We start from the raw sequence: 21,610 nt of genomic DNA, 5'->3' as shown, positions 1-21,610 counted from the left end.
TTATTATATAACTATTTTTGCTCTAAAAACAGCCGTTTCCAAGGAAAATCTAAAAACATGAAATCATCCGCCATATTGGAAGATGGCGGCTCGAGCGCCCCCTCCCCCAAATTTACTGAATTTTGGGAGGTGTTTCAAGACCCCCTAAGGAAGTTTCCTGACAACTAAGTTCATTGTTATAAATTATTTCCATTTAAGCCTCCTCATTCAGCTTCGTTCACTGGCCTATTCTCAGTTTTCGCCAACAAGCGTTACCCTAATAATTATCTGTAGCGCAATTTTGTCACCATTAGAGTCCCTACGTCAGTATCAGATATATCATGCTCTTGGTGATTTTTAAGGATTATACTGCAACGCAGCTGCGCACCTAGTTAGAGTTTTTTTGGCTCGATGGATTCCACCCCTGTGGAATGTCTGTAGACACGTCACTCTTAGTCAGTCAATCTTATGATCATTCAGCGGCCATCTCCTCTGTCCCACTACTTGAGATGTCCACTTTCAGGTAAAGAAAGTTGCTTTCTAGAGTTTTCCGTAAGATATACATTCCTGAAATTCTCAATACGACAATATTCCTTATTACGGCAAAATGTAAACAGCAACTTTCCTAATCAGGACGGCCATAAGTGCTTTTGGCCATTTGTTTGTGTTAATGGTGGATCAAGAAGAGTAGTAGAAACAAATTCCAGAATCACCTCAGGGCCTTCTGGGAGTTTTGGCCCTTGTTTTCGAGTTCTTACTTTCGCTATTTTGGTGTCCTGTTTTCAGCACCACAACGGTTTTTACTAATCACGGAAAGCCTCGCCAGCTTCTATCTCCATTGTCTCATCCGAATTTGAACCCTTTTTTAAGCCACACTTTTTGTAGATCTTAATGCAGCGGCCTATCTTTGTATTTTGGATTTTTTCTTATTGTTAAAATCAAATTTTAAATAGCGAAGAAAATATATTATACCGTTTTATCAAATAATCTTTTGAAAATATGTAATATGTGCAATATAATTTTTTGCATTCTTACCATTTTTTCGGCAGCGAAAATTCTATTTATGTATATATATTTTGCAGTCGGCGGTACAAAATTTATTATCAGTGTACAACAATGCGAGTATTTTGGCTGAAATTACTCGTAATAGCGCAAACAGTATTCCAGGTACCGTCTCATGGAAGGAAATCCTCCACGGTGTGCACCATATAGTAACAAGTGTATGTATTTTTATTAAGAGTATTTTTACGTGAGTTTTATTTCAAGTATGTCTTATTTCATACTTTCCTATTTATTGCAAGTATTTATTTCTAGGAAGGAGATAGAACTCCAGCAGTTCATAAAAAGAATGCTTCACAACTTTTCCTCCAAACTGTAAAACATGCCAGTAACCTTTTGAACTCCTCTGATTTAGTTTCATTCGTTTTACAAGTGTTAAGTACTGAAGCATTAAATTTTTGTCATTTCACGTATATGTCCGTTTTGAACGCTGACATAATTGCTGTTCCGGCCTATCGAAATAATATATCTCGAGAACAATGGCAAGAACTATTGATGATTTGTATCTGCTGTTATCAAAACCAAAATTCACCGGTTAAAAAGGAGAATGTGCTAGAAGTAATTCAAGGCATCGTGCAGTATGGATGTTCCTTATCACATTTGATTGTTCGAGCAAGAAAGTTATTACCTTTCATAGGTAAGAGCAAATAAAAACATAATTTATTTAGGAAACCGGCACTGTCTAATTATTTGCGTACCTGGTTAAATGAAAAATTACTTTTATTAGCTGAAGTCTTTGAGGATATGAAGTCTAATGATGCACTCATTGATTCTGCACTTAAGTTGGCAAATACAGTTTGTCGTGAAATAGCTACAGAGGGTCGCCTAATGCTGTGTTCTTTCGGAGAGACTATGATACCGGCTTTAATGAACTTGAAGAAAAGCTACGATAAATATGACTTATTGCTCATTCTTGTTCAAGTCCATCACCCCAAGGGAGCAGTCATAGGCGACGAAATTAGTTATGCAGTTGATGCAGCTGTTTGGAAAACTATATTACACAACATGTGTAATATGATTATTCAGGAAAGCAAGTCTCAAGATTTATCCGAAAGCTTTATTGAGCTTGGATGTGAAGGTATGCTTCTTTAATTTACAAGTTAACATTATAAATCTTTGGTAAATCTGTCATTTTTGACATAATATTTATCAATTGTATTTAGTTTTCAAACAGATTGTAGAAGATCCTCTTGCATTAGAAAAAATAACTAGTCAGGTTGAAAGTCAATCTACAGAGAGTTCGAAAAGAAGACGCACTTCAAGCCAAAATGGAAAGTTGATTAACATGATCACAGGCTGTACTCTCGAGCGTGCTTGGCCCATGCTTCAAATTTTCGCAAGGCTTTTTAAGCAATATCCCACGACATTGAAGGCAAATGAATTTACCTTGTTTTTAAAAACGCTCTCTTCATTGCTCATGCAGTGTAGTAGCTTTCCAAAGGTTTTGGATAGTTTGTGTAATTTAGGCATTGCACTTGTAGACGTTGAAAAGAATCTAGGTTCCCAAGAATCTGATGGTAATAACAAATTGTTCTGGAGCGAGATCTTGGATACAGTCACAAGGTGATAATTAATTTTTTCAAAAATATGTTTTATGTACATACACTGCAGTCCCGCTATAGAGGCCGTGTCGTGGGTACTCTCCTTCGTACTATGTCGAGACTGTCTAAACCATAAGCAATCAGGGCCGTTTGAACCATTTCTGTTGGAGTAATGAACATGAAAATGTTTGTGCTCGAAAACCAAACTTTATCAAAGTACTGATTTTTAAGTATGTACATACAATTAAATCAATCAAATTTAAAAATTCGAACTCTAAAGCTAAATATTTTTTCATTTAAAGTAATAATAAATTAACTACAAATTAAAGCATTCAAAGTGGAACTCTTGAATTCTTAAATTTTTAAAGTGAAGTTAAACTTTTTAAATTAAAACTTTTTGTATTTGATTCCTCAATAATTTACACGTATAAAATGGAAGATGCTAACACTTATAAATCAAATAAGTTTAAATTAAATGCAGACAATTACAGAATCGATCAATGAACTTTAAAATTGTATTTTTTAAGCAATTTCAAGCTGGAAACATCGAAAGTTTTTGAACTGAACACTTCGTTTAGAAGTTAAATTATTTTCATTTCAAATAGTTTAAACATTCTTCAAAAGTTTTACAATTTTATTTTAAAATCTTGAGAAATCTAGAAGTTATAAATATTTTTCAAATTTAAAATTATTTTAGAAATTATTTCGGAACATCTAAATATTGTAATAAATGTTAAATTATATATGTTTTCATCAAAAATGTTAAACATCAGGCGCTATTAATTTTTAATTGTTCAAGTCTTCAAGTCTGATTTTGAATTTTTTTAACTAAAAAATGTAAGCTCAAAAATAAAAATCTCTCGCCCCCTTGGAACACCTTGTCCTCTATAACGGGAACTTTTCTTGTGGGACTACAGTGTATTTGATTTGTGTTATTATAAGTCTAATTATTAGCGAAAATTAAGGCTTATATTCACACAATTACATTCATGGAAATATTTGTTATTACATTTTTTCAGTTACTTGAGCACAAATGAGAACCAAGAAGCTGCTCATCGCTTGCTGCGATATTTAATAGAGAATGAAAAGGTGATGAATTTAAGTTCTTTACTGAAAACATATGTTACGAAAACAATAAGTTGGTCCCATTCTAGTCTTCAAAGTTTGTTGGTGGTCTGCAGGTATACTACTTTACCTGAAAGTCTCTCTGACCTCAACATGAATCTTAGCTCTGCTCAAAATGTCGCGAGTCTGCTGGCAACTCAGCTTTTGCAATGGGCTTCAAACATTCCGTGGGAAAAACTGGTAACTCTAGATTCAGTCGAGAATATATCTGAATTATTGATCAGATTGACTTTAAAATCGTGGAGCAAGGATTTAAAAAAAAGCTTTAAAAAATATATCGAACCTTTGAACCCCGAGCAGCTTTACTATCCTAATAATCTTTCGGAGATCGAAAAATGTTACCTAGCCATGGAATATAAAATTGATATTTTTAGGAAAACTGGTCAATCACACGCGGCACAAACTATCATAGAACAGTCGAAGCAATTGTACATGAAAGATAATTTACACGTTCTTTATTCACTGCTAGAAGAGATTTGTAAGCCGGCTGATAATGGCGATGGCTTGAGAACCATTATTGTTAAGTGTGCTTTATTAGCACGAATAATTTCAGACTTGAACGAAATGAACCTTTTTCAGAATGGTTTAGAAGATTTTCCTTTAATGCCTCTTTTTCAGAAATTTCTGAAAAATATTTTCCATATTTTATCTGAGAACGATTTGGCTAAATTCCGTCATAAAGCCTTACTACATGTAATGAAAGTCTTAAGAATACTTTTTCAAACAACGCCTAATCGATCAGTTAACAAGATTATTGTACACTGTACGCCTGTCGAAGCACTGCAGAATATACACGCCTTCTTACAAAGCAGAGATGGGAGTGATATTAGAAGCAAAGCTCGGATGTTACAAGCGACTTCTGACGTGGATTTTAGTGGCAAAGATATAAAGAAGGAGCAAGCTAATAAAAACGCCGAGAGGATTAGCGTCGTAAAAACTTTAGCATTATATTGTTGTACAGCAACTGAAGGTGTTATGCTTGAGGTACAAGAAGAGCTTCTTTGCAGTTTGTTAAATAGTGATAGATACGATTTTAAGTCCTATGACGATACTGAATTGGTTCTAATGATTTTAGAAATTGTAATTAAGAGCGAAAGCTCTATGCACACAGAATCTTCTATCGTAGCTGTGATGAATTTATTGATCGAGTCATTTCAGTATTTGTACAAAGATCAAACGTCAGCTCGGCGAATGTTGTCCGTAATTCCTAAAGTTTTAACAATAGCTATGAAACTTGATCAGAATGTAGACAATCTAGTAAAAATTATCGTTTATTTTCATAATCTACTAAAAGAAAAAAACGAAGATATTAAAAAAACTTACGGTCCATCCATGTACTTAGAATTTCTTAAATGTCTCGAAAAGTTAATTTTGCTGGATCCTTTGTTCAAATTTTCAAATCACAGCGAATCTATAGGGGAAAGAGTACCAATTATTGAATACTTGCTGGAATACGTCAACAGTCCGTTTTATACAGTACGTTTAGAAACAGCTCGTTGTGTATACAGCGCATTTGCATCACATGAGATTGATCATGGATGGAAGATATCCTTCTTTGATAAATTAAAAATAGTATTAATGGATGCATTCATTACTAATAGAAAATTAGATAATAATGAGAAGCCAGATGAAAGGATGACGAGGGTCACGAGCACTTTGTACGTCATATCTGCTGTCATTTACGGAAGCGACTTGTTGAAATGTCAGGCTCTATTCACTCTTATTTATCTTGCATCGCAGAAGGAAATCAAAGCGAAAACTGTTCAGAAAGTTCTTTATGTCGTAACAAAAGGGCAAGAGACAATCGTGGAAAGTAATTTGGATTATTTGCTGATGCAATGGTGGCACAAACAACAATCTTTTGACAAATTTCCATGGGACTTGACTCCTTGTGCAAATGAAGACATTTTTTACGTAAATTATATGCACGTCCTACTTCCAGTTTTGATAAAAACTGGCAATATTTCACAAGCAGTAGGCCTCTGTAATCAACAAGGACTAAACTTTGAACGAGAATTTGAACGCAGTTTTCCAAATGTCATTGTCTGGTTATTGCCTAAAGTTTCCAAAAATTCAGACTCCGTTAATGATAAGGCGAAAGATATACTTCGGAATCTTGAAACTAACCAAAAAGAATTCCGTTCTGTACGAAGGTTTATTGATCTGGTTTACGAGACCTTGGACCAAATAATTGTCTTGCTTATGAAAGAACTACACGATGAGAAGCATTTCGCAGAGATGTTTAGCTTGAGTACCACATTTCCGGAATCAGGCTTCATGCGACTTACGGCAAGTAACATTTACGATTGTTTATTATTTATGGAAATTAACTTTTTCGCCTCAGGGAAATTAATTCACTACCTGGCAGCTGAACGACGCGACGTTTTGCAAAAAGTGTTATTAAAGTTAGCACGTAACATCTATGACAGTAGCGGAGAGCACAAACTGAAAGCTTTTCATCAGTTCATCTTCTTCTGTAACACGATATCAAAAGAAATAAAACACTTTCTTTTTAGGGAAATATCTTCCTTTATTATCAGAGACATTTCTTATACTTTGCTCTGCCAAATTGACGAAGAAGATGATCAGGTTGCTGAAGTAGCATGCAAGTATTCATGCATGTTCCTACAATTGGTCTTACCAGAAAAATCCGAAGTTGTCAAAGAAATTTTTATTCCCACCATCAAGACTTTGACAAGACGTGTTTGCAAGGATGAGAAATCTTCCGCTCTTCAGGCACTTCGGTTTCTCATAGCCGATAAGAAAGATTTATTTATTGATGCTATATCAAGTTTAGATTTCTTTCCAAACAAAGTCGTCTTTGACGAATTGATAAAAATACATAGCAGTCTCAGATATAGTACTCGAGAATCTCGCAGCTTGGAAACTGAGGTCGAACACTTCTTGAACGTCAGTTCCGATAAGAATTTCAGTGGATCAGAAAGCATTGTTCGTTTGGGTGACCAATTATCTTCAAGACGAAATGAATTAAAGGAACACTACAAGAAGTTGGAATCACTTCGCGGTTTTGCGGAAGATTGCACTTCGAGTAAACTACATCGATTGATAAGTCGACTTGCAAAACTTATGAAATCTTCTGACCCTGAAGTATCCCAGGAGGCAGCGAAGTGTTTAGGTCTTTTAGGCCCAGGGAATTTAGCTACCATGATTTTACTTCCAGATCAAATTCAACGCAGGGAGAACTCAAACAGATTTGAAATTTTAACGCACAGAGTATTAATACTTTTGTCTGATTTGGTTAATGATAAAAATATTGAGTTGCGTGAAGCTAGTGCTGACGCCTTATACGTCGTTCTGTCTTCAGTTTGGGGCCAGAACTTAATGAAGAAAAACTACTTGGACGACTTCGAGTGTGCCATGGATAGTACGGAAATGCGGCTTTCAATCGATCACATTCTTCCATTTTTATCAAGATCTAACATAAATACTCCAGCTGAGATGGTACATCTAGAAATATGTTCAGATTTAAAAGACGATGCCTGGATTGAAATTTCTAGTGGTTCGTACTCTGCCTGGATAATGAAATTTTCTTGTATAATTGCAGACTGTTTTCGAAATTTTTACATAAAAAGAATCGTTCCGATTTTTAATCTATCTGTACAATTTTGTGAGAAAATGTTGCCATGGATGGTAAACGTATTGTTTGGGGATCCAAAATTAGTCAAGGAGGTATGCGTCTATATCAACCGATTCTTTCATTATCATTTTTCTCGTTTAAATGCCGACTCTCTACCAGATGCACGTAATGAACGCAAAAATCCAAGCTGCACTCACGAATCGATGCACTGTATGTTAAATGTCATTAATTTCGTATGGATACAGACTGAGAGCACTGTGCGTTTAAATCTTGATTATTTATTAATCGCTCAAGGGGCTCAGTTTTGCTCTGCCTATTTTACGTCTGTCCTATATGCAGAACTTTGGTGTGATTCTTTTTTAAATGGGAACCGTGATATAGGCTTTACGACTATCATTGACTATATCATTGATCGTGATCCAGTTAAAGGAAAAATATTGCAGGATATTATTCGAGAAGCAAATGTCAAAATCGGCGATCCAGATGCCATTCATGGATGTGGATCAATGCATTTACTGAATCCATCATCCCGGATTCAACATTATGTGGATTTGAAACAATGGGATAAGGCAATGCTGATGCAAGATATTGAACTATCTTGTGGGATTGATTCTACGAGAGGTAAGCTCCTTTTACTTTGTAATATACTTGAAATTTCGTATTATTTTACTCAATTTGTATCCAGCATCGTCGAGGTGCAGTCAATGAATTTTGTAAAATATATACAGCAATATTAAAAAGGATATGCCTAGCGTCATGAAACTTCCGTGAATGTAGGCGAAATATTTTCAGCGCGCTTCGAGAAAATAGGAATAGAGGCTAGGGTCACCGAAATTAGGTGAAAGTAGATATTTCAAATATTTTCGAGATAATTCAATAATTATTCAAATATTTAATAATAATAATAATCAAATATTTTCGAGATAATTCGTATTTTATTATTATTTTTCAGTAACTTTTATCTCAATCTGAAATACTCCAAATATTTTGGGAAATCTTTGAATAGTCCAGAACGTTCCAGAATTTTCAGCGAATTTCGATAGAATTAAAAAAGTTAAAAAAATCAAGTCCGGGGAAATTAGTTCGAAAAAGGTCAATGTCCAGAAAAAATTAGGAAAGTTTTTGTTTTCTTTACCATCATGTCTCTGAGGGCAATAGAAATGAATACCGAAAAAGTTCTCCATCGGCTCCCTTACGCATACACCTTTAGCCTAGAATAACATCTCCTAAACGGGCAGTAGCGCTGGTTTTTACTATTATTTAGGAAAGTTTGCACCGGAGAACAAAAATTAATAGGAGTGAAAGTATTTAAAATAAAATTTACAAAAAAACATTTCTTTCGACTTTTGCTGTATAGGCAAATGCGTAATCAGCTCTAGGCGGGGCTGTTGACTCATCACTTATAAAAGAGTAGTTTTTCGGAAAAAATTCATATAAGAATATTTGTAGAGCAGAAAATTTCCTTTTAGAAACGATAGATTAAATTCTTTTTAAAATGTTATTTAACCCTCCAGTCACTAACATTTTTCACGTACCCGGCAGTCACCAGAATGGGTTATGTAGGAACCGCAACTTCTGTTCTCGATCAAAAATGTTTTAATTTGTTATTTTTGAACTTATAGTAGTGAAGTTCAGTTGTCAGGGTCTCCCGAATAAGATTCTGTAGATAAAAATGTGATATTACAAGTTTGTAATTTTTTACTTTTTCTCCTTTATAACGAAAACTATGCGCACGAGTACATTTCGCAGAATAAACGAAAACATTCACCCCCTCCCAGTCCTGGAACTAATAACGCATGAACTATAGTCTGTACAGCAAACGATAGAACCTAGACCTAGAATATTTTCATAATCAGAATGTAATCAGTATTTTCAGAGAATTTTTTAGAAACAGAAGGAATTATGGAATTATGGAACATTAAGATTTCTGGATTTCTGTGGTTCGATCCCTGTGCCGGTACAAATGAAAATTGTTCGATGTACTTCTACAGGGGCTTTGGTGGTTCGGAACTTACCTTAATTTGTATGTCCCTACCTTAACTATATGTAATTAGTCGACTTTGAGAAAACAGTAGTACTGTGCGCTGAATGTGGGTATCTAACTCAGTGGTCGGCATGGTCTTGATCAGGCTAGGTTACGCTGCCTTGGCTAATCGACGACCTACTTTCAGGTCAGTACCTGCGAGCTTGGACAGATCATCCCTTTCCTTAAGGGGCCTTTGTTGGAAAATGGGAAAAGAATTTGAAATTTAAAAATTCCTAATTTTGCAATCAGTAATTTAAAAGTAATATATTTGAAATCTGCGTATTTTTCTGATTCCAAAGACATATGATTTGTCTATGAAGGTTGAAAATTTGAGAAGAATTCAGTATTAAATTGAATATTAAGTTGAAGTTTCTTGATATTAAACTCCTTCATATTTTCGACTTTTCTAAGCAAGTAATATATCATTGGAGTCGGAAAAATTCATTGATGCTGATTGTGCTATTTTCAAATCGCTAATTGATTAATTCAAAGTTTTTAAACTTCCTTACTTTGACATAACTGTGGACAAAATACCCTTGCAGGAGTAAGCCCACTCACACTGAGGTTCATGATTAGACGGGAAAGTAGTAGAAAAAATGAATTTGGGACGGGCCTAAGCATACCTGAAAATTGAGCCAAAAGTTTGCCGAGCACTGATATAACTGATGATTTTAGAAGGACCGTTCCATCCACCCTAACGTGGCCCCTTTTTTATATGGCCGGATAGTAGAGTGCATGAGGTTTCCTTTTCTGTGCAAAGAGGTCCACGTCCTTCATTGTGCCATGGACTACGCCTGGCACCCGAGAAGTATATGTCTAGAACATTGAAAAAATGAAAAAACAAATAAATGCACCGAGATCTAACTCTGTGAAAGAGCTCAGATTCGGTATACTGTCTTAAGAATAAACACAGGTGTGGCACAATGGGCTTTATAGAGACTTGTGAGAGGGAGGGGGGGGGGGGTCACGCTGGCTCCTCCGCCCACAATAGAATCAATAAATTAAGATGAAGGAAAGTTCCTAAAACAATACTTGAAAGGTCCAAATAAATATAAACATTTGTGCTTATCATTTTTTAGATATGTTACATGTCCTACAAAATACTGGTCTTTATTTCTTGTTGAATCATTTTATGCCAAGTATAAATGATGAAAGCATGAACAACTGTAATAAAGACTACAAATTCGAGTGTGCCTGGCGCCTTGGCGATTGGAGTTTATTGGATCCCAAGCAAACCACATATGGGTCGCAGCCTAATTTCAATTCTTTGAACTGCGAGAGGAATCAAAGTTACTATTCTTATCATTATGAAGCCCTCAAGTGCCTTAATGATAATGATGAAGTTGGAGTCAAACGAGCACTTTACAGTGCTCGAAATTGTGTGATAAAATATCTTCGCAACATCAGTTTAGGTAACTTATGTCATTCGTCTAAAAAAATTATAATTGTACTTTGTTTTGATGTGCAAGTTTACCACTTCACGTATTCATATTTATTTTTACAGAAAGCTGTAAAGCTATGTATCCTATGTTAAGTCAACTACAGATGTTGCGGGAAATCGAAGAATGGGCCTCAACAAAACCATCTGAATACGCAAACCGCCTTTTCGATTGGCATCATCACAATTATATAAAAAATAACGATTTCGAATACGTAGAACCTTTGTTTTCGCAAAGAATCGCAATCTGTAAAATGAAACAATCTCTCGAGGGTGATGCATTTGTCAAGAGTGTTCTTCCTGATATTTATTTAGAATTGATTCAGTATGCAGAAGAGAGAGGACATTTCAGGGTCGCTACTCGAGCATTAGGTGATCTTATTCAAACTCACTCAATAATAATAATGTATCTAATGTATAATGTTGTTTTTGAACATGTACGGTATCTCGAAACTTTCGGATTATCGAACAATTTCGAGTACTGGAAGCTTGTACACAGGGTTTCCACTACAGAAGAGTCACGTTAGACGTTAAAAATGAAAAACTTGAAAACCTGGCGGCGTTCCACCGATTTGAATGAAACCTTTTGAGTTGCTGACTATAAATTTGACGGTAAACAAATTCAAAATGACGGCTAAACGTTTTTTGAACGTTTTATAAAAAGAAAGAAAAGGAAAAGAGATTATTAATATTTGCAATACATATTCTTTAAGTCGTTGGTAGGTAACATAAAATAAGTTGAACTTGGAATTAAGGGTAAAAACATTCTTAAGTGGAACAAAACACACCCAGAAAATGGAGTTTAGCATTGATTTTGAATGCGATGCATCGGAAAAAAATTATTTTTTACATGCAGATACTTCTTACAATTTACAATAAGAATGCTCGTATGAAAAAAAAAATGAATGCCACCGCGAGGGTGGCACGTTCCTTGCGTAGCTTATATCTCGAAATGGGTTCGTTTCTGGATAAAAGTGTATATAATTAAAAATGTACAAAATTTTCCGTTCTACAATTTAAATCTTACACATTTTCCTCAAAAACTCACCTTGTTTCGAGATATGAGCTATAGAAGGAGCGTGTCACCCGCGAGATGAAACTTACCCCCTACTTTGAGGGATGAATGCTCAGAAAGTATGTCCCGCGGAGCAAAAATTTATGCCGAAATTCTTGTTGTGAATTGAAATAACTATTTGTCTGTAGATAATAATTTTTTTCCGATGCACTGTTTCCAAAAATAATCTTTTTTTAATAAATGTTTGAAAAAAAGTTTAGCCGCCATTTTTAATTTTTTACCCGCAAATTTAAAATCAGCAACCCCAATATACATATACACACTATTTTCGTGGCTTTTGGTCCTTATTTGTTTTAGTTATTCAACTTTAAATTATACATCTTAAGCAAAACAATGCAAAAGGTTTCATTTAAATCTGTGGAACGCCTCCCGGTTTCCAAGTTTGAACCTTAGTTGACTCCGCTACTAGGCCGGAATCCAACCTGCCTAGCCGGAATTTTCCTTTTAATGTTGCCGGACGGACCTCTAAGTTGCTCTGTAGAGTGTAGAAGGCCGGAATAGTAATTTAGATCGCAAATTACCAACTCGTGTAATTAAGTTTAATAAATATAAATATTGCTCACAACTATAAATAAATATAAATAGGTGTAAATGTATAATAATTATAAATAAAGTTTAAAGAATATCAATTTCAATAAATAAGGTTCAGAATGACAAAAATTCTAAATTTCTCGTACTGAATAAGTCTATATAGTAAATTAAATGAGATCCCACATGGGATCCTTTATGAATACAAGTCTTAAATTACGATCTAACGTAGGAGTATAGGATGGGAATTTATATAGGTTATAATTGTATGTTTTTATGAAGGTTCCTACATGGATGGGTTTGAAATAAAAAAACGTACCCCTATGTGGGATCTCATGTAGAAGCAATTCATACGTTTTCATAAAGGAATTCATATAAAAACCCATGTGGAAACCCACAAATATTTCCCATCCTATGCCAAATCGTAATTTTAGTCGGAAATTGTCGGTACTATTAAAAATCACTTTTGACTTCGAAATGTGATTAATCGTTCACGCACCAATGGAGCCACAATAGAGATATTTTTAAACTTTTGAAAAGAATATGCCACGTGAGAAGTTTAAAACAAATGCAAGAATTTCTCAAATTTAGTTCCTGGAATTCAAAAAAATTCTGAAATTCATACCACACAGTCTCTAAAGTTTTACTTTTAAATTGAACCAATACAACTTAAAAAATTATTACGTGTTCTGAAGATAAGACTAAAAATGTTCAAGTCTCAAATGTCAAGTTTCAGTCGGCAATTACTGCTGTCGACTCCGGGAGCTTTGATCGTTAAGAAATTTCTCAGACTTTGTTTCTTAACTTCAACTCGAGCTATAACTTAGAATACTTACGGAATAAACTTAAATCCATAGGACGTAATCTGTGAAATCACATATTTAATTTAATACAATGAAACTTCAAAAATATTGACGGGTACTCAATATATGATAGTTAATGTCCAAGTCGTATCTTGTGAAGCCATGAAGATTTTTTAAGTTGTATTGGCTTAAATTAAAGATAAGACTATAAGACTATATGGTATGAATTTGAGATTTTTGCTACAACTTTCCTAGGTCACGCCATAAGTTCAAGTCCAGGTACAAAATTTAATAAGCTTTCTAAAGGTTTTTAAAAATATTTTCCTGCTTCTTTTTAGGACAAGTAATCACGTTTCAAAGTTTTCAGTAATTGTTAATAATACTTTCGCTGATCATACCGGCTATTCCCGACGGTAGAGTGTGGGATTCAATATTGCTACTCAAAATTTCAAAATAATATATAAATTTCGAAAATCCGAAATTTTTTTAAACCCGAACATGTTCAAAAAGCCGAACGTCTTTGGGAATCCAAAAACTTTTATCCCGATCTGGTTTCGGCCTTTTTTGCATATCCCTAGCTTCCACTATTCATAAAATTGAATTTTCTCTGTAAAGTTATTAGATTATTCGAGCATTTTATCATGACTACGATTTTTGGAATTTAAGTATAGGTTGATTACTGAACACCATTGACATAAATGTTATGATTTGTCAGATTCTCTAGCAAAAGAAAACAATCTTTCTCAGGAAATGAAAAATAAATTGTATTATCTGGAAGCACACTTAGACTGGAGTCAAAATAATCAACACATCGGTCAGTTTCTCCTTAATCTTTTAATGAACGACAATTCAGCTAGTCCGAGTTTACGAGCACAAGCCTTATGTGTTTTTGGAAATTGGGTAGGAAAAACGGAATCGGGAAATCCCCAAGTAAGTAATATAACTTGAAATATTTAACGGAGTTGATATTCACGTGTATGTGTGCCCATGTGCTTGAAAACTTTAGGAGAATGTCGATTAAAAACTCACATGTATTAAATGTTATTAGTTATTGCAAGTCAGCCAACCTGTAAATTAAACTTTATTTGCAGGTTATTATCAAAAAATACTACCAGGAGTCGATAAAAACATTTTTATCTATCAATGAACCTACGTCTGAGGATTTGAAAAATTTATATGAAACTCAGGCTGCTTTAGCTCGATTTTCTGACATGCAATACAGACAAATCACAGATTTTATAAAGTCGCCACTCTTCAAGACTATACAATCATGTGCAGAAATGTCTAATGTTTCGCCAGATGATTATTCTAATAATGCTGAACTGAGAAGAGCTATAGGTATTTACCAAAGACAGAGCAAAAATGATGTAGCAGAACTAGAGAATTTCGAGAAGGATAAGAATACCTACCTTTTGCTAGCGTTAGAGTAAGTGTTTCTTTACTTATTTAATTCTTAAAAATTTTTAATATGAGTTTTAGTTCTTGAATATTAAAATCGGCTTACAGGTATTATTTGAGAACATTGGAACAGAGCAAAGACCATGACTTTTTGATATTTCGGGTGGTGTCTCTTTGGTTGGACAATACGCATCACGAACATTTCAACAAAATCCTAAATAAATATCTTCCGAAAATCGCATCATACAAGTTTGTCCCACTAATTCCACAGTTAGCGCCGCATATGAATCTAGCAAATACACAGTTTTCATCGAAAATCAATGAAATCCTGAAAAAATGCGCGCTGGAACATCCACATCATACATTACCTATACTATTGGCATTGAAAAATTTAAATGGCGATTCTGAGTTTTCTCCATGTCAAGTATCTTCAAGAGATGAATCTAAACCTAGAATGAAAGCTGCAACAAAACTAATTAATCAACTATTGCAAACGAAAATCCGTCCGATTGTAGAAGAAATGACACAACTTTCACGTGCTCTGGTAATGCTTGCATATTTGCAAGTACAAAAGAAACGACGTAAGCTGATTTTTGTATTGATATGCATATACGATATATTTATGTATGTATACAATAAAATTAATATTTTTTAGCAAACGAAAAGCATGTAATTCCTCTTAATCAAGTGATATATAAAATAAAAAATTTAAATAATACCATTATACCAACAATGGCATTAAGCGTTCGAACGAACGGAAATTACGATAATATTATTGGCATTCGTGAATATAAAAGCAATTTCATAACCGTTGGTGGTGTCAATGCTCCGAAGAAAATTGAATGTGTTGGAACTGATGGAATCATCAGACGACAATTAGTTAAAGTGAGTGTATGATCGTAAAGAACTTTAATATCATAAACAGTCTCGACTCTAATGAGTTTTAGTAATATAGAATATTATTGTAGGGACAAGATGATATGAGACAAGACGCAGTGATGCAGCAAGTCTTCACCGTCATTAATTCTTTACTGAGAGCAAATAAAGAAACCAAGGAAAGAAAACTAAACATTAGGACATACAAGGTAATTTCTATTTATAATACCTTTTATTTAAAGTGTGTCTAAATAAGTACACTTAAATTTTTCTCAAATTATTACAAAACCTTGAAATTTGTTATGCAATTAGATGCCAACTCTTTTACCTGGATGCCAAACGTTTTTTCAAAATTTAATTTTTTAATGGTGTCAATTTTTTTAATCTTCTATTTTTTAACTAATAGAGACATTTAACTTCACGCATGAAAAAAAGGGTTTTGTTTGTTCTATAATTTTACAGAAGAGACTGGTTGAACAGAGCTGGTTGAAATATTTCGAAAACAGTATAAAATATCGAGAAAAGTGGAATAGACACTTTTTGTAGACTGTCTAAAGAGAAATACCTCACTTTCCTCTGCAAAGTTTGTTCGTATTGCGTTATTTGGAAAGTTTTTTTTTGTACAAAAAAACTGCCACGAATTTGTTAAATTTTAACATTTGTCAAATGTTCCTGTGAATTTCGAAATTAATGAAATCGACCAGGGAACGAAGATAAAAAGGTCCCCTTTCACCATCAAATTTTTGAATGAAAACGAGGTATGGCATCATGTATTTTTCATGCCTCAAATGAAGGCTTATATGTTTACCGTCAAAAATATGTGGTCAGAGCGAATCGCGCAATGTTCCAAGTTGGCGAAATTATGTTTTTGGGAGATTATGGTACCAGCTTAAGAAACACTGTTTCTAGGAAAATAGGTTCAAAGTTAAAGGTACTAAAAACACGCCTGAAATAAAAAAATAAAAAACAGGGAAAATCATCTTACGCTTAATCGAACGCTACGGGGCCTCACGGCGTATTACGTTTTTCAGTCATTTTCAGCGCGCTTTGAGACAAATTTAGGTTTCTACCTTATTTTTAGATGTACATAGTGATCGACTAAAAAAAAGTTAGCCTTAACGAGAAAGCAGTATATTTTTTAGTAACAAATAACTTTTCTCAAAAACTTTATTATTTTGAGCTCAAATTTTGCCTGTATTTTCAGCTTAATTGACAACACCTTTTCAGAGACTTTAATAGATTTTCACAGAATTTTCGAAAATATAATTAGATTTTGAAAAACGGTAATTTTGCAGGTTTTTATTACTTTTTGAGGGAAAAAGTTAAAGAATTTTCATGCTTGAACTACCAAATTAAAGATCATTTTAATACCTTCAATTAATAATTAAACTTTTTTTCTCAAATCAACACCTTGATCGCTTTCTCCCAAACACATGATTTCGCCATCTTTGAACGTTGCGCAATTCACTCTGACCACATATTTTTGCCTGCGAACATATAAGCCTTCTTCGCACGCATGAACAATACATGAAGGAATACCTCGTTTTCATTATAAAATTTTGTGGTGAAAAAATCCTTCATTCAAAAAACGTCAAACTCTTTCTAATGGCAAAAGGAATCTTCATACTAAATTTAATGCTTAACATTTGAGCCAAATTTCTAATATCTGTGCTATATAGTGTACCGTTTTGCACTAGACGTTGATGTACATTAGTGTTTTCATATATTTACCGTTTTCTAATCAGCAAAGATTTAACACTTCTATATTTTGGTGATCCAGGTAGTTCCTTTGACACAGCGATCGGGGGTTTTAGAATGGTGTGAAAATACATTACCGATAGCGAATATTCTTATTGGTATCGACCGGAATTCAGGGATTCATAAGAAGTATTATCCAGAGAATTATACAGGATTGCAGTGTAGAAAGAAAATGGAAGTAAGTATGGATAGGAAATAGTTGTTTATAAAATTGGCTTTTTCTATGAAGGATGTTATAAGTTAATATGATACGATGTTTGCAAATTTTGAGACGATTTAAGTACAAAATTAGGAGCATGGTATAGTTTGGAATTGGTCTTTTACCTTTGTTATAGTTAAACAGCGGTCGCGAGCGTTGGAGGTGACAAAAGCCGCCTCTGGATTCATTCTTAGAGCTACCATTATTATTTATGTATTTTTATTAAACTTTTACTCGGTTAAACCCGGTTATACATCATAGCCACGGACTAAGTCAAGTGACTGATGATTTTAAAATGTTATAAGTTAATTCAAATAATTTAATACGATGGTTCAAACCTCCTGCGATGATGGTGTAGGTATACAATTACGAGCGGCCGCGAGCGTTGGAGGTGATAACAGTCACCTCTGGATGCTTTCTTAGAGCTACCATCTGCCACTCCACGGGTTTTTAATCGCTCGCTTCCTGATGATCAAGAAAGTTTCTTACAATGCGATAGGTTGGTAATAAAACCGCCTTCTGAGCTGTTGCCAATACCCTACTGACTCCTAAATGTTCAAGATGTTCAGTGCATCTTGCGTGTACATTGCCTGTAGCCGAAATCACAATGGGATGAACAGATGCATGATTCACATTCGTCCATATGGTCTTTACTGCATGCCTTAACTCGCTATACTTGTGGATCTTGGTTGTATAGGTTGACTGCAAATTTCGGTTAAGGGGACAAGCAATGTCGATGATGTAGACTCTTCCACATTTTTTTTCTCACATCACGATGTCAGGTCGATTGGCCCGGATGTAATTATCCGTTTGGATAGTAACATCCCAATATAAGATGTAATCTTCGCTTTCTAAAACGGGCATTGGGATGTATCTACAGAAGGACATCCATTCTTTTAAGAGTTCTAGGTTTAGGGCAAGTTGTTGATTTATAATGCCCGCTACAACATTATGTCTGTGCGTATATTCTCTCTAAGCCATTATGTGAGAGCCATCAATAATGTGCTCGATGGATTCGTTGATATCTCCACATAATCGGCACCGGTCAACCACGTCTTGATGTAACACGTGATTGCGACAATTCCTGGTGCTTAGCCAAATATTAGATGCCTCACTATCCACTTCATTTTGATCTAACGTGTTGGGGTGCTTGCCATGGATGGCTTTCTGCCTCCATTGTATTTCTAATTCCTCTATGGTTTCTGCCCTGATATTCAAGGCCCCATCTGAGGACAAATTTAAGGGCGTGTATTCAAGATCCGCTTGATAGATGGTACTGTAAAACGCAACATTTCGTTTGCTGTTAAAATAGTCTCGCAACTGTATAACTTGTGACTCAAACAGTTTTTGACATCTACAACGCCCCTACCCCCTGAATGTCGTGGTAGAACTACCCTTTCAATCGCTGAATTTTTGTGGTGCATTTGGTGCTTCGTCATTTCTACGTGAACAATTCTGTTTAAAATTTCAAGGTCGGTGTTAGACCATTTTATGAGCCCGAAGGAGTACGTGAGGACAGGGATGGAATATGTGTTGATCGCCCTGATTTTGTTTGCCGAGTTGAGAAAACTCTTCATAATTAATCTGAGTCTCGTAGTGAAGGCAGTCGTTAGGCATGTCGTAACTATCGTATGTTGAATACCCTTAAATTCAAGAATACCCAGATATTTATATGATTCGCCTGCAACCATTGCCTCGATGTCATTTTCGAACTCGTTCTCTAACTCTGCGGTCCCTAATTCCCCTCTGATTAAATGTACTGTTCTACATTTATCTAGTCATACAGCTAGCATACAGCTTCAGGTCATCCATGTAAAGAAGATGGGTCACTTGATGACCATCCGCATTATCATGAATTTTGAACCCATGAGACATGCTGTTTAGTGTTTTTCTCAATGGATACAACGCTAAACAGAACCATAGTATACTTCATTCTTGTACCCCAGAGCGTCATCGCATGGCTTAGAAAGTCAATAAAGCATTATTATTATTCTTAAAAAACATTTCTGTCTTGACATATTGTCACAGGCTTATACTGCCCAACATGTCGAAGGCATTGTTGGTTAGAGTTGGATTTTTATTTGATCAGTTTGCACGGGGCTGTCCCGGTATATATCATCAGTCACGGACGCATTATTACAATGCCATAAAGTGATCTGATGAGAGCAGTCTTCTCACATTTTTTCAATGTACATTCTTTAAAAATAGAATTCCATTTCTAGGTTTTTATTTGTAGTTATTTATCTATTGATAATTTTGATATATTTTCTTTACCTAATTAATCCATACTACCATGCAAATCGCTTTTTTCTGGCTTGTCTCACTATTTTGCTTGAAACATTATTGAAACCTTATTTGCTTTTGTAATACTTTCCTGTCAGGGAAATTCATCTGTCAAAAAAAGTCGGGTAAAATATCAGGGAAATTGGAAAATTCAATCTTGTGAGCACCCTGACTGAGAACATGTCCAAGTGTTTCTGAGTCTTGCTTGCCCGCTCAGCAGTTAATATTAACTACAGGCACATTAATCATGCGGTCGCGGTAAACTAAGTTGTATCTAATGCCGCATTGACAGGTTAAAAGAAATTCCTCAAAAATCCCTCAGACTTGTCAGCATGTTCTCTTAATAGAAGCGAATTTTTCTGCTTCCTGCACACGACTTTTGAGCACCAAAGGTGTTAGCGATGCTAGGCCATGTGTAATGTCTCTGGAATCAAATAGGAGACCAAGCTCCACTACGGCCCTGTCTGCGGCACGTTATAGAAACGCCGTCATCATCTTGCTTGTGCTTCAGTCAAGTTGCTTCAATTCATCGACGTTCCATTTTACTGCACCAAACGTGTAAAACAGTATAGGAACGGCCAAACTAGTGGTCACCTGGATCTTAATCTTCCCAGATAATTCGGAAGCCCAAATTTTTCTGAGAAGTTTTCGATACCTTTTTTCAATGGCCGTTTTTAACACAGACACATCTTGGGTTTCCGCTCGCGGTATTCCAAGATATGCATATGAGTCTCCAGTACCAAATGTTGAATGGTATTTTCACCTACGAGTTGAAGATCGTGATTGTCACGCGTTGATGTATTTTCTAGTCTTCCTTGGTGTAGATGGACGCCGGCACAATTGTCCAGTCGAAAGCAAATGCCAATGGCTTTAGTGAATATATATACTGCCACCACAAGGATTACAAGGTTCTCTTTTAAAGAAGCAGAGAGCTTAAGGTCATATATATATATATATATAAAATTAAATTATGTAATTTATTTATTATTATTTATTATATAATAATATAAATTCGGTTTTGATTCCTCTAGAATCAAACCGAAGGGCCTATGACAAAGCCACCGAACGCGTCCTCGGGTTGCGGATAGAGGGTCCCGGTACCAAGGGTTTCTGCTGAATATGGTTACAAAAATAAATAGGCAGTTGCGGATATTTGTCCAGGGGTGGTCCCGAAGGAATTAACCCCCAAGCGGAGGTGTGAAAACCGTGCCGAAAGCTGAATGGCACCTGGGTGAGGTGTCTAGAACGGTGACTCTGGGATACCGGGCAACCTCTCAGAGTATGCAACCTTATCCTTGCATGCGGGGCTCTACAAGGATGGACGAACCCCTTTCCCTAGCTTCTCGTGGGAACAAAAATGACAACACCAAACATAGTTGTAGTAAGTGCGGTTCAAAACAACAGAACGCGCAGGTCTCCCGACAATGGGTCGGCCAACAATGCCGACCAATCTAGAGCTGAGGGAGCCAATGAAAATGGATTCAATGCGATGGATCGGCGGGATTTCGCAACCTTTGGGTGGACGGAGCGACTGAATCACGACTTGCTAGAGTGCTACGATGCGAGTGTGACCCCTGAACGGGGTTACATGGCACGGCTGCATGCTCTGTGGTGCGACAAACACCCGGAGCTATCGCACTTTTTGCAGCAGCGTCTGCGAAACCATGCTGAACTACTCCGTAAAAGGGGCTATGTAAGCGGAACGCCTACTCTACCACAGCTAGAACAAGCCGGCAACAGAGAAAGAGAGGCGACACTAAGGCCAACCGCGGGCAGACATCCAATAGATGAAGAGCGATGCTTTACGACCCGGAGAAACATTAACGCCAAGGTTTCTCTCAAGCCTAAAGATCTGGCTGAAATGGATGACGAGCTTCGTGGACATTTTTCCGGAGAATCCGACCTCTGGGCTATCAATTATTGT

The 21,610-nt window shown here is 35.6% G+C and overlaps 1 protein-coding gene across 3 annotated transcripts in view; it reads left to right on the top strand.

Moving 5' to 3' along the window:
* The window catches only part of LOC117166950 (serine-protein kinase ATM-like), a 41,991-nt gene that overhangs the window by 14,498 nt on the left and 5,883 nt on the right, over positions 1–21,610 (top strand). The window contains exons 2-15 of one of the 3 annotated variants that reach the window (XM_033351432.1): positions 1,062–1,199; positions 1,294–1,675; positions 1,766–2,116; positions 2,202–2,601; positions 3,599–7,394; positions 7,746–7,923; positions 10,408–10,740; positions 10,833–11,138; positions 13,888–14,102; positions 14,264–14,598; positions 14,679–15,151; positions 15,226–15,455; positions 15,539–15,655; positions 17,227–17,382. In XM_033351432.1, coding sequence (XP_033207323.1) covers positions 1,062–1,199; positions 1,294–1,675; positions 1,766–2,116; positions 2,202–2,601; positions 3,599–7,394; positions 7,746–7,923; positions 10,408–10,740; positions 10,833–11,138; positions 13,888–14,102; positions 14,264–14,598; positions 14,679–15,151; positions 15,226–15,455; positions 15,539–15,655; positions 17,227–17,382 — 7,410 coding nt within the window. Of the gene's footprint in view, positions 1–1,061; positions 1,200–1,293; positions 1,676–1,765; positions 2,117–2,201; positions 2,602–3,598; positions 7,924–10,407; positions 10,741–10,832; positions 11,139–13,887; positions 14,103–14,263; positions 14,599–14,678; positions 15,152–15,225; positions 15,456–15,538; positions 15,656–17,226; positions 17,383–21,610 lie in introns of all 3 variants that reach the window. The other 2 variants (XM_033351433.1, XM_033351430.1) reach the window with 2 other exon arrangements.

The sequence above is a fragment of the Belonocnema kinseyi genome, chromosome 2 (genome assembly GCF_010883055.1).
Source record: "Belonocnema kinseyi isolate 2016_QV_RU_SX_M_011 chromosome 2, B_treatae_v1, whole genome shotgun sequence".
Classification (NCBI taxonomy): Eukaryota; Metazoa; Arthropoda; class Insecta; order Hymenoptera; family Cynipidae; genus Belonocnema; species Belonocnema kinseyi.
This window is presented reverse-complemented; position numbering and strand designations above follow the sequence as displayed.